Raw genomic sequence first — 12661 nt, 5'->3', positions numbered from 1 at the left:
TGATATATGAGGCATTTTACGTGAAATGTCCTAAGTTGAAATTTCAACTTCTTGAAAAAAATTGAAACTCGAGGAATTTGTTGTTCTATCAAGTAGAAATGTGACCCAATAAATATTTTTGATTTTTTCGAAAAATTGGAGAGGGTAGAGGGGGGTCAATTTGACCAATTTTGCCAACATCGACTACTTTGTGAATTTTTTCTGAACATACTTGTAATGGGAAAAAATTTTTAGAATATGTTTCTGAAAGGTTTTTTCGTCCTCTTTCGAATGGTGTATTTTATTTTTTAATATTTTAAAAATTTACCCTAATTTTTGATAATTTATATTTAATTTTCAATTTCCCAAAAATCGGTCCGTTTTTTTTGAAAATAAATTATTGCAAACGAAAGCTGAGGTTTTTTTGTATCGGCATGTAAATTTTCAGAATGCCCTTTTTTTGTTTTTGAGTTATTAAATTTCAAAGAATAAATTGCGTCCCGGGCGCCCCGTCTCACGCCGGTTGCCACGCGGCTCAGTGCAACCGCGACGCAGCGCGCTGCAATTTATTCTTTGAAATTTAATAACTCAAAAACAAAAAAAAGGGCATTCTGAAAATTTACATGCCGATATGAAAAAACCTCAGCTTTCGTTTGCAATAATTTATTTAAAAAAAAACGGACCGATTTTTGAGAAATTGAAAATTAAATATAAATTATCAAAAATTAGGGTAAATTTTTAAAATATTAAAAAATAAAATACACCATTCGAAAGAGGACGAAAAAACCTTTCAGAAACATATTCTAAAAAATTTTTCCCATTACAAGTATGTTCAGAAAAAATTCACAAAGTAGCCGATGTTGGCAAAATTGGTCAAATTTACCCCCCTCTACCCCCTCCAATTTTTCGAAAAAATCAAAAATATTTATTGGGTCACATTTCTACTTGATAGAACAACAAATTCCTCGAGTTTCAATTTTTTTCAAGAAGTTGAAATTTCAACTTAGGACATTTTACGTAAAATGCCTCATATGTGGAAATTGTTATAAAGAAATATTTTTTCTCAATGAAATCTTTTTTATTTTGACGAGTTAGAACGCGATTTTTATGTTTTAACGAATCTGGTAGGATATTCTTTAAACATATTTTCAGTTGTAACGTAATATTTAGGGGATATGTTAGAGTAATGAGTGGGGAACCGAAGAATCCCGATAGATTACGAATAATTACAAAGAGATAATTAGTTAGAGCTTTGCCGACCGGTCTCGCGACAACTTGTATTTTTAATTAATGACGACTTCCTGACATAATAAACTGTTTAAACTCTTAAGTTGGTGTTCTATTTATTGTGTTTAATCACAAAGAGTATATTTTAACCCCTTTTACAGTTCAGAAGTGGGATAAGTGATCCAAACCGACTATTTTCACCGCGAATTGTGACTGTGTGACGCCCATGTTGAAAGTGGTCAAAGTGAAAAGCCGTTAGTGTTTAGGCTTGTAGTGTGACCTACAACGTGATTTTGGTGAAAATTGGCTAATTGTTTAAACTAAGTGTCGCGAGTTTTGGTCAGGCCTATTGTGTGTGTAAGCTCTTATTGTTTTTAGTGACTATTTATTAAAATTTTTCCATTCTTGAAAAAGGACGCCAAAGTGAAAAATGGCGGCAAGTTTGCAAGAACTCACATTGTTGGAATTGAAAGACATTTTGCGAATCATGAAACTAAGTACTACCGGTAATAAAGCTGAACTGATTTCCAAAATCATAGAGAGAGACATTGATGGTGCCGTAGTGAAACAGTTTTTACAGAAAAAGGCTGCGGAGCAAGCTGCATTGGAAGAAGAAAACCAATTGCAAATAGCTCAATTGGAAAACGAGTCTCTATCGACTCAATTGGAAGCCACCATAAAAGAAGTGGAGGAAATGAGGACTTTACTTCGACAGAAAAGAGTGCAGGAACGAGAAAACCAGCTGACTAAGATACGTGCGGAAAGGGAAAAATTGGCGCGCGAATTACAGTTGGCTACAGAAGAGCTGAATAAATTGCGCGAAAAACCGGACGACGTACAAATCAGCCTGGAAAATTCAGATTCCGACATTTTGAATTACGAGCGAGGCGAACGTGACGCAGAGCAAGAAAGGTTGGGGGCAGTACGTAGGAGCTTGGAGAATCAGAGGGGAGAAAGACGCTCACTAACTTCAAGTTCAATCACCTCTACCTCGCCAAAATTGAATATTGCTGCGGTGGGGGAATTATTAAACACCTATGATGGAACCAGCGGCATGTTTGAGAGCTGGCAACGTCAGGTTCGATTGCTGAAGGCCACTTATGGTTTAGAGGACTTCGCGACAAGGATTTTGATCTGCTCGAAATTGAAAGGAAAAGCTTTGTCCTGGTTTCATTCGAAACCAGAACATATTGAGATGAGTACTGATCAGATTCTCGAGAAATTAAGAAAAATGTTTTATCAGCAGCCAAACAAGGTGTTGCTGAAGAAGGCGTTCGAGGAACGGGTCTGGAAAAAAGGTGAAGCATTTGCAGAGTATGTTCACGACAAGATTATTCTGGCAAATCGAGTGCCAATTGCGGAGGATGAAAGAATTGACTATCTTGTCGAGGGTATTCCGGAAACAGCTTTGAGAAACCAAGCTCGAATCCAGAGGTTCAAGAACGTGGAGGATTTGATGTTCGCGTTCGAGAAGGTGACTTTGAGTGCTAGAGTTTCTCCTGAAGCATCATCGAAGGAAGGCACGTCTAGCTCAGTGAAAGATTCGAAAGATCAGAAAAAAAGCGAATCGAAACCAACGTCGAAAGATGATCGGAAAAGCAGATGTTATAATTGCGGTCAGTGGGGGCATCTGTCATTTGAATGTGATCGAGAACCACGCAAGAAAGGCTCTTGCTTCCGATGTGGTGCTATGGACCACATTATTAAAGATTGTCCACAGCGAGATAAACGATTACCGAGGGGACCAGGAAGTTATCAGGGTACCAGCCGAGAAGTAGCGAATGTCGAGGTGGATCAGGAGGAGGACGAATTCTTGAAAGTGATTAATTATGAATTGCAGCACGACGAGGAGATCTTCACCATGGACTTGGTTACAAGGTTTGATAGTGGTAGTCCAATTAGTTTTATTAAAGAGAAATTTGTAAATCCTGATTTAATAGTAGAAAATGATGTAAATGGTTTCGATTATGCGGGAATCAATGGCTCGAAGTTAAAAATTTATGGTTCTGTAGTTGTGAATGCAGATATGGGTAAAAAGAAAACAGAGATAGAGCTTTTGGTTGTGGATAATCAGACTATGAAATCATCTGTTGTGTTGGGTCGAAATGCAATAAAAAAATTTGGTTTAAAATTAATAGAGTCTTCGGATTGTTTTGAAACGGTGTGTAAAGAAATTTTAAATATTGACGTAGGAAATGAAAATAACGAGCAATCTAATTTGAATATTAATTCTGAAATTTCAAATGTTGATCGCGATAAAGTAGAAAAATTGTTTATTGAAGGTTATGTAAAACCAAAACGACCGGAGAGACCAAAAATAAATGCAGAATTGATAATTGTTTTAAAAGAGGAGAAACCGTTTCATTACAAACCAACGAGACTTTCGTTTGCTGAAAAAGCAGGTTTGAAAAAATTACTCGATAAATTACTTGCACAAAAACGCATAAGACCGAGCGAGGCAGAATATTGCTCACCGATAGTCTTAATTAAAAAGAAAAACGGCGAGTTACGGTTATGCATAGATTATAGAACGTTAAATAAATGTATTGTTTCATGTCATTATCCGTTGCCCTTGATCGAAGATCAGTTAAGTATTCTTAGTGGAAAAACTTATTTTACTCTCTTAGATCTCAAGGATGGTTTTCACCATATTTCGATTGCAGAAGAGTGTTGTAAATACACGTCATTCGTGACCCCTTTTGGCCAGTATGAGTTCGTGTGCATGCCGTTCGGACTCAAGACGGGGCCTTTGCGTTTTCAGAAATTCGTAAATACAGTATTGAGGGAAGTAATTGATAGTGGGGATGTCGTGGTCTATATGGATGACATATTGGTCGCCACGGAGACTATCGAGCATCATTTACTGGTTTTAAAAAAAGTCTTTAAATTACTCGTGGAAAATAAGATGGAACTTCGGCTTGATAAGTGTGAGTTTCTGGCAACGAGAATCGAATTTCTGGGATATGTTATTAGTAGAGGGGGTATTGAACCGTCCGAGAGAGGGGTAAAGGCAGTCACTGATTTTCCAGTACCGCGAGACGTGAGGGGAATACAGTCGTTCTTGGGTCTTGCGCAATACTTTAGAAAATACATTGAAAAATTTTCAATTATTGCCAAGCCGCTCTATGATTTGCTGAAAAAAGGAATTAAGTTCGAATTCGGGGAAAAAGAAAATTTAGCGTTTCAAACATTGAAAATAAAATTGACGGAAGCTCCAATCTTATCTTTATATGACCCTAGTCTTGAGACCGAGCTGCATTGTGACGCCAGCTCACACGGATACGGTGCAGTTTTGTTACAAAAACAAAAAGATTTGAAGTTTCACCCCGTTTTGTATTTTTCAAAGAGATCAACAGACGTGGAGAGTCGCTACCATAGTTTCGAGTTGGAAATGTTGGCGATAATCTACGCTTTGAGAAGATTTAGAATTTATTTAAACGGATTGAAATTTAAAATTGTTACGGATTGTAATTCACTCGCATTAGCATTAAAGAAAAAGGACATTAATCCGCGAATTGCAAGATGGGTGTTGGAACTTCAGAACTTTGATTATGCTACCGAGCATCGTGAAGGAAGTAAAATGACTCATGTTGATGGGTTGAGCAGGTCTGGATGGGTGGGTGTAGTCGAAGATAATTCTTTTGAATTTAATTTGAAAATCGCGCAAAGTAAAGATAAAAGTATAATTGAGCTTAAGGAAAGTTTAGAAAAATCTGAACATAAATTGTTTGAATTAAGAAATGGCGTAGTTTATAAAAAGGCTGAGAATGGAAATGTCTTAATTTTTTATGTACCCTCAAGTATGGAAAATAATGTCATGTTTAAATACCACGATGAATTGGGACACCAAGGTATAAATAAGGTTTACGAGGTTGTACGTCGCAGTTATTGGTTCCCAAAAATGAAGGAAAAAATCGCCGAGCATGTAAAAAATTGCTGTAAATGCATCGCATTTACGCCAGTGTCAGGAAAGGTCGAGGGGTTAGTTCGCGCTATACCTAAAGGAAATAAACCATTCGAGCAATTACATATTGATCATATCGACATTTTTGATAACCGGGTGAAATCAAAAAAACATATTTTAGTAGTGGTAGATGCTTTTACGAAATTTACTAAATTGTACCCGACTAAATCTACGACATCTGGCGAGGCGATTGCATGCTTAAAAAAATATTTCAGTGACTATAGTAAACCAAAATTGTTGATAACAGATCGTGGGACTGCTTTTGCTTCGCAAGAATTTGCTGATTTTGTGACAGAATACGAAATAACGTTACACAAAGTAGCTACCGCTTCACCGCAGGCAAACGGCCAGGTAGAACGAGTGAACAAGGTGTTAGCGCCAATGCTTGGAAAATTGAGTAATCACGAAGTAGGGAGATCGTGGAATAAAGTCGTTAATGAGGTAGAATACGCGATTAACAATACTGTTCACGGGTCAACAAATGAAATGCCTAGTATGTTATTGTTTGGTGTGAGTCAGCGGGGCAAGACGAACGACAATATTGTTGAATTTATGAATGCGGAAGTAAATGTCGAAAATCGAAGTTTAGAAATATTGCGAGCTCAAGCAGATAATAATTTACAGAAAGCACAAAATGTGTATATAAAGAATGCGAATGCTAAACGTCGAGTTGCACATGAATATAATGTCGGAGATTATGTAATGATCAGGAATATTGATTCAACGAAAGGAGTGTCGCCTAAACTTATTCCTCGATTTAAAGGCCCATATGTCATATCCCGAGTACTTAGAAATCAGAGATATGTGTTGTCGGATATTCCAGGTTGCCAAATTACCCAGCGTAAATATGAAGGTGTGTGGGAGCCACGGAATATGAGATTGTGGTGTGAGAGTAAATAAAAGCGAGATTCACTGTAAGAAATGTGTCTCCGAGGACGGAGAATTGTCAAGATAGGCCGAATCTGTAACGTAATATTTAGGGGATATGTTAGAGTAATGAGTGGGGAACCGAAGAATCCCGATAGATTACGAATAATTACAAAGAGATAATTAGTTAGAGCTTTGCCGACCGGTCTCGCGACAACTTGTATTTTTAATTAATGACGACTTCCTGACATAATAAACTGTTTAAACTCTTAAGTTGGTGTTCTATTTATTGTGTTTAATCACAAAGAGTATATTTTAACCCCTTTTACACAGTATAGTGTTGTTTTAAACCTTTATAAATATTGAAGTGTTTTTCTGTTTAAATAAATTTAGCCTGATGAGGTTGGCAAACCTTAGCCAACGAAGCGTCGCAATTTTGACGATACATTGAATTTTTCAATTCTTCACCTTCCCATGATCATTTATTTTACTACTAATAAGTTTAATATGTTTATCTATATGATTTTTAGGGTTCCGTACACCTACGGTGTATCGGCGGAACCCTATTGGTGAGACTCTGTTGTCCGTAGCCAAATCGTGTCCCCCCCCAAGCGGCTAAACTATTTGACCTAAAGAGCTCAAATTTGGTACAGATATGTATTTTCACACGTAGATTACAGGAAAAATATAGCGAATGTGATTGGACGTGATGGGCATAGCGTTGTCAAGGAAATAACAAGATTTTTGGCCAAAAATGCATAAAAAGTGACCATTCCCCCCCTTAACTTCTAAACTATTCGACATGGAGAGCTGAAATTTTGGACGCTGGTGTATTTTTACTCGAATATTACAGGAAAAATATAGAGCACTCAATATGTAATGATGGCCATAGCGTTGTCAAGGAAAAACTAAAAAATTAAAAAGAAAAAATTTGTTTTCCCTAACTTTTACATTATTTGACCTAATGAGCTGGAAATTGGTATCCTGGTGTATTATTACAGTCTGACGACAAAAAATTTATTTAAGAAACTTTTAAAAAAAAAAATAAAATAAAAAAAAAAATGTTTTCTGACTTTAATTTCCTAACTAAAAATAAAAAAAAATTGGACAATTGCGAGTTGTACTCGCACTGCAATGGCGGGTTCCGCACACAAATATTAAAACAATACTTGCAACATTGATCGGTAATTGGTAGAATTAAAATAAACAATTATAAAAATATATTAAAATCATTTGATAAAAAAAATAACTAAAAAAAATTAAAGTATTGTATATATCTAATATTGTAAACAATAATAAGCAGAGGAACAAAATTTTCAAAATTTATTATAGTTCCTCTGCTTATTATTGTTGACAATATTAGATATACAATACTTTAATTTTTTTTAGTTATTTTTTTTTATCAAATGATTTTAATATATTTTTATAATTGTTTATTTTAATTCTACCAATTACCGATCAATGTTGCAAGTATTGTTTTAATATTTGTGTGCGGAACCCGCCATTGCAGTGCGAGTACAACTCGCACTTGTCCAATTTTTTCTATTGTATATTCTATTTAGTATATTTTCTGTTTGCTATGTATTTTTCAATCTTTTTTTATTTTTTTATTTTATTTTTAATATTATTTTCTGTTTATTTTTAATTAACGATGATCAGAGATAGTTTGCAGACTCAAACATTTAATATTATCTTATTATAAAATAGTCATATTACTTATAATTATATTTATTTCTAGATCTTCTTCCTGATCCCGCACCTCAGAAAACACTTTTTGCGTCAAATGAAAGCACGTTGAACAGAGATCAGCAAGGTAAAACTAATGATAATTTAGTTTTTGAAAATTAAAACATATATTTTTCAATTTAAATATTCTCAAGTATTATATTTTAAAAATTTCGACAAGTTACAAATTATTTGATCAATTTTTTATTACTTATCTTATAAAAATAAGAATCAAATTATAGTTTAGCTCACGTACAAAAAATATATATATTTTTTAAAAAATTGCTTTTTAAATAGAAACTAAATTTCATTTTTAACCATTTATATTAACACTAAACTGAAATTTAAATTTTTATATTTTTCCAGAGCTTAAACTTACTTCTTCAATCCGATCATCTCAAACGCCAATTGGTAATTCAATAGCTAAGTGTAAAACATCTTCATCTAAGACAATAAAATCAGAAAAATCTGGTCCTGGGAATGTTGGTAAAAAGTGTGCAGAAAAATTGTCAAAATCAAAAAATGGATTGTCTAACCTGATTTCACAGGAAAAAAATTATGGTAACCTATTTTTTAAATATTTTCTTTTTCATAATTATAATATTTTACTTACTCAAGTGTGAAATAAAATTCTATTATAAAAGTAATTCTCTAGACTTTTGCAATAACTTTTTTTAGCACAAGAAAATAAAAGTAGTTTTTTATAATTCTTTCCTTCAAAGGGTAGATATCAATTTTACCAATTTTTCCTTGCTTCTAATCTTAATCAGATTAAACTTAAAAATAAATTTTTTTTAAATTTAAGAATTTTTATTTAATAAATAGTGATAAATTATTTTTGCAGTTTTAGATAGAGAAAAAATACTTTTTCAGGGAACTTATTACGTTTTTCAGAAAAAAAAACATTCATTCATTATAATTATTATAAATTTTTAATTAACTATAGAGTTTAAACCTGCTCCTTCATCCCGATCATTCCCTCTGAGCAAAAGAATATCCCAGGGATATCCCTGAGATATCTCGCGGGATATTGGGATATCCCAGGGACATCCCTGGGATATCTGTGACGTCTCAGAGATATCCCTGGGATATCCAAATTTCCATCCCATGGGAGACTCGCGCGGGATATCCTAATATTATCCACGCGGGATATGCTACGTGAGAAATAGTAATATGTTGAAAAATAATTAGAGCTTTAAACAGTTGAAAAACCATTATTAAATTATAACTAGAATGAGAGAAAAATTATTTCAAAAATAAAAGATTATATTTGACTAATATCAAAGATATTTTTTTGTAATTTAATAAACATTAGTTGAATTCAATAAAATGTCTTTTTAACGCTAAACATTTATTGTGTGTGGGTTTAAACTAATTTTGGTCAATTCATTTTGTCTATTACTGATAAATATTTATTGGTTAAAGATATTTACAAGAAAATAAAAAAATGTGAAAGTTAAACATATTAAACAACAACACATAATCACACACTGCAAAACACACGCTTCTGATCTAATGACGCGACGCCATGGTCGCCATGACACTCAACAGCTGGGAAGGTCGACGCCTGCGCGTGTAAGATTATATGAGTACATACATATAAAATTTTATTTCTTTCTTGTTTAAAGGGAAAAATATACTGGATTTTCAGTATTTAATCTAGTAATTCATGCATTATTTGTTTAGAATGTAGTTAGAATAAATAATTTAATAATTTAATATATTATCTACCAATATTTGATGCAAAAAATATTGAATGAAACTTTTTTGACTTTAATTTGTAAATATAGTTCCACACAATCTTTTGACACTTGGAACGATCGTATTCCGTTTAATGCACATGCGCTGACATATATCCCACTATATCCCACGCGAGATATCCCAGGGATATCCCACGCAAGACACCCCACAAAAAAAAAATTTGCATATCCCGTGGATATCTCAGGGATATCCAATGGATATCCCTGGGCTATCCAAATTTCCGTCCCGTGAGATATCCCATGGGATCTCCCTGGGATATCCAAGGGATGTCGCGGGATGGAAATGGGATATCCACGGGATATCCCATGCTGTGAGGGTTTGGTTCGCTGTCTAAATCGACACTTGAATCAACACGTCGATCTCTACATGAATCAACTCGATTATCACCTGGATCAAGACGCCGATCACCACCTCGAGCACAACTTGGATCAACAAGTAGATCACCTCGATCATCCACTGGATCAACACGCCGATCACCACCTCAATCACTACTTGAATCAACATGTAGATCACCTCGATCATCAACTGGATCAACACCCCGATCACCACCTCGAGCACTACTTGGATCAACAAGTAGATCACCTCGATCATCCACTGGATCAACACGCCGATCTCCACCTCAATCACTACTTGAATCACCGCGTCGATCACCTCGATCATCACTTGGATCAACACGCCAATCACTAAGTCAATCACCCCACCGATCACCATCTCGATTGCCACCACTTGCGTCACAAGACCATTCAATTGAATGGTCTTGTTGAATGTTGATAATACATCTTCTATTCCATCAACCAAACCGAAAAAATCAGATTCTACGAATATTGATAAAAAATGTCCTACAAAAACGGCAAAGGCAAAACATAGTCTGTCTAGTATGGCTTATCAGGATAAAAATAGTGGTAATTTAATATTCTAATTCAATTTAACTAATTTTGAATAATGTTTAAGAAATAAGAAAGATTTGGAAGAACTAAATGGAAAATTAAATGTCAATACTTTCAAACGAAAAATGGTCTGTTACCAATTTAGTTTTCTTTTCTTGATTGTACATTATTAATATTTTATTAATTATTATTTTATTTTTTAATAAAATTAAATTATTAAAATAATTAGTAATAAAAAATATAAAACATAGAATTTTGTTAGGGTTAGTTTTAATCGAACAGTAAATTGTAAATTCTGTTGATTAATTTATCTTTAAATTATGCCTATTCTATGTATAATTTTAGATACGAAGTCTTGGTGAAATTGGTGGAAGGGATTTGAAAAACTGTGTTGCAAATATATGCAGAAAACTATTTTCAAATCAGCTTGCTGTTTCGTATAGCTGGTCTGGCCGCAAAAGGCCAAAGCTTTCTTTAAAAGAAACTAATTTTGCCGATCTTATTATCTGTGAGTACATTATGTAAATAATATATTTATTATATTATATATATTATATATTATTATATTATTTTTTTATTGTTTTTTATTTTTATACTTTTTTATATAATCTACATTTTTTATTTTAAGTATTATTTTTGTTCAATTTTATAATTTTTCATAATAATTTGTTTATAATAGTTATATATTTTTAATTTGAATTAATTATTATAGCTAAATTATGTTTATTTTTAAATACAGCCAGCGTGAAAGTGAGAAATCAGAATAAAACGGACGAAAAAATAAAAGTGGAAGGCTCAAAATGGCTTGCTGGAGCAAAACATCGATTGGACTTAGAAAAGTAGGGAGTTATTTTAACTCATAAGAGAATATTCTTTACTAGTATATGTAAACCTAATTTCCTTATAACTCTTGAGGATCTTAAAATTTTTCAAGAATCCATATTTTCGGAAATAAAACGGAATTTCAAGAGCTAAAAATCTATTAAATTCAAACAAATGTGAAATTCATATTTTTATTCTTCTTTTTAGCGCAAAGAAGACAGAAGTTAATGATGGCGAAAATTCAGCTAGTGAAAATGGCAGTGTCAATCAAGATGATAATCCTCCAGATGCAGACGATGAAGAAGAAATTAATTAAACTAAAATTTGCAAGAAGAAGCGTTAATTTTGTTTCGAATTTCTTAAAGTCTTGAATTACTTAACTAATTTTGTATAATTTCTATTAAGTTCTTTAAACTGTTTATTTTCATATTATATTACTTGTTATTAGAATATGAGCAAAATATATTATGATATAATGATGTATAAGCTTTGTATTTAATTATTCATATTTTATTTTTGTATTGAACGTGGTTTATTTATTGTCTTATTTATTTTAAATTTATCAAAATATACAAAACATGTTATTCTACAATGTTGCAAAAATATTACGTTGGAATATTTCAATAACATTCAAATGAATATTTCTCATATATGTCTCAGAAATATTCAAAAAAAATTTCAGGTACATACGGAAAGTTTCATTGCTATATTCCTGCAATGTTAAAATATAATATTCCCTGAGTCGGACATTTTAATATTCCTAAAATATTCATGCAATAATAAATCTGAATATTTCGAATGTTAAAAAGAAATATTGCAGCAATATTGCTGCAATATTGCGTGTTATGTAAGTAAGTGTTACTTATCGTCACTTGCACCTATTACGGAAAGAAACTTGTTTCTAAGTGTGAGAAAAGCAACTTGCACAATAATCGAGTACAACGCGGACTGAATTGCCGATTAAAGAAAGAATTAGTGAAAAGCTACAATTAATGAAACTTGACACGCAAAATACGACAGTTAATACATTTAAAATTATTGATTCTAAGTGTCAATTTGCTTTTCTTGCACCTTTTACGGAAAGAAACTTGTTTCTAAGTGAATAACAAAATAGACTTGCACGATAATCGAGTACAACGCGGACTGAATTGCCGATTAAAGAAAGAACACAATAAATTTTGTATAACTGAAGGGTCGCTCTACAATGACTACTGGTCTATAAAACCGCACTGGAACATTTGACAATTTTTGTTGAAAAATGCTTTGCCTTATACATATACTGTTAATGTATTAGTGTTTCTTCAAACTTTACATTCGTTGGCAGTATCAATACATTATTTGATGCAGGAGATCGACTGTTACGAGGCAATGGGGCGTCCTGGCCGTCCAAGGAGAGGAGAATTCCAAAGATTTAAGGTCGATTTAGCAC

The 12661-nt window shown here is 33.2% G+C and overlaps 1 protein-coding gene and 1 long non-coding RNA gene across 2 annotated transcripts; both read left to right on the top strand.

The window, feature by feature from the left end:
- Positions 1-9799: 9799 nt before the first annotated feature.
- On the top strand, positions 9800-10210 carry LOC122498298 (uncharacterized histidine-rich protein DDB_G0274557). The gene has a single exon (XM_043605981.1). It carries the CDS (start codon positions 9800-9802, stop codon positions 10208-10210), a length of 411 nt encoding a protein of 136 aa, XP_043461916.1.
- Positions 10211-10825: 615 nt separating this feature from the next.
- Positions 10826-11571, top strand: LOC122498285. Its single transcript, XR_006301217.1, has 3 exons — positions 10826-10918; positions 11150-11249; positions 11440-11571. It is a non-coding gene; the product is annotated as an uncharacterized LOC122498285 (long non-coding RNA).
- The last annotated feature ends 1090 nt before the right edge of the window (positions 11572-12661 follow it).

Source organism: Leptopilina heterotoma, unplaced genomic scaffold, assembly GCF_015476425.1.
Source record: "Leptopilina heterotoma isolate Lh14 unplaced genomic scaffold, ASM1547642v1 Lhet_145, whole genome shotgun sequence".
In the NCBI taxonomy this organism is placed as follows: Eukaryota; Metazoa; Arthropoda; class Insecta; order Hymenoptera; family Figitidae; genus Leptopilina; species Leptopilina heterotoma.
This window is presented reverse-complemented; position numbering and strand designations above follow the sequence as displayed.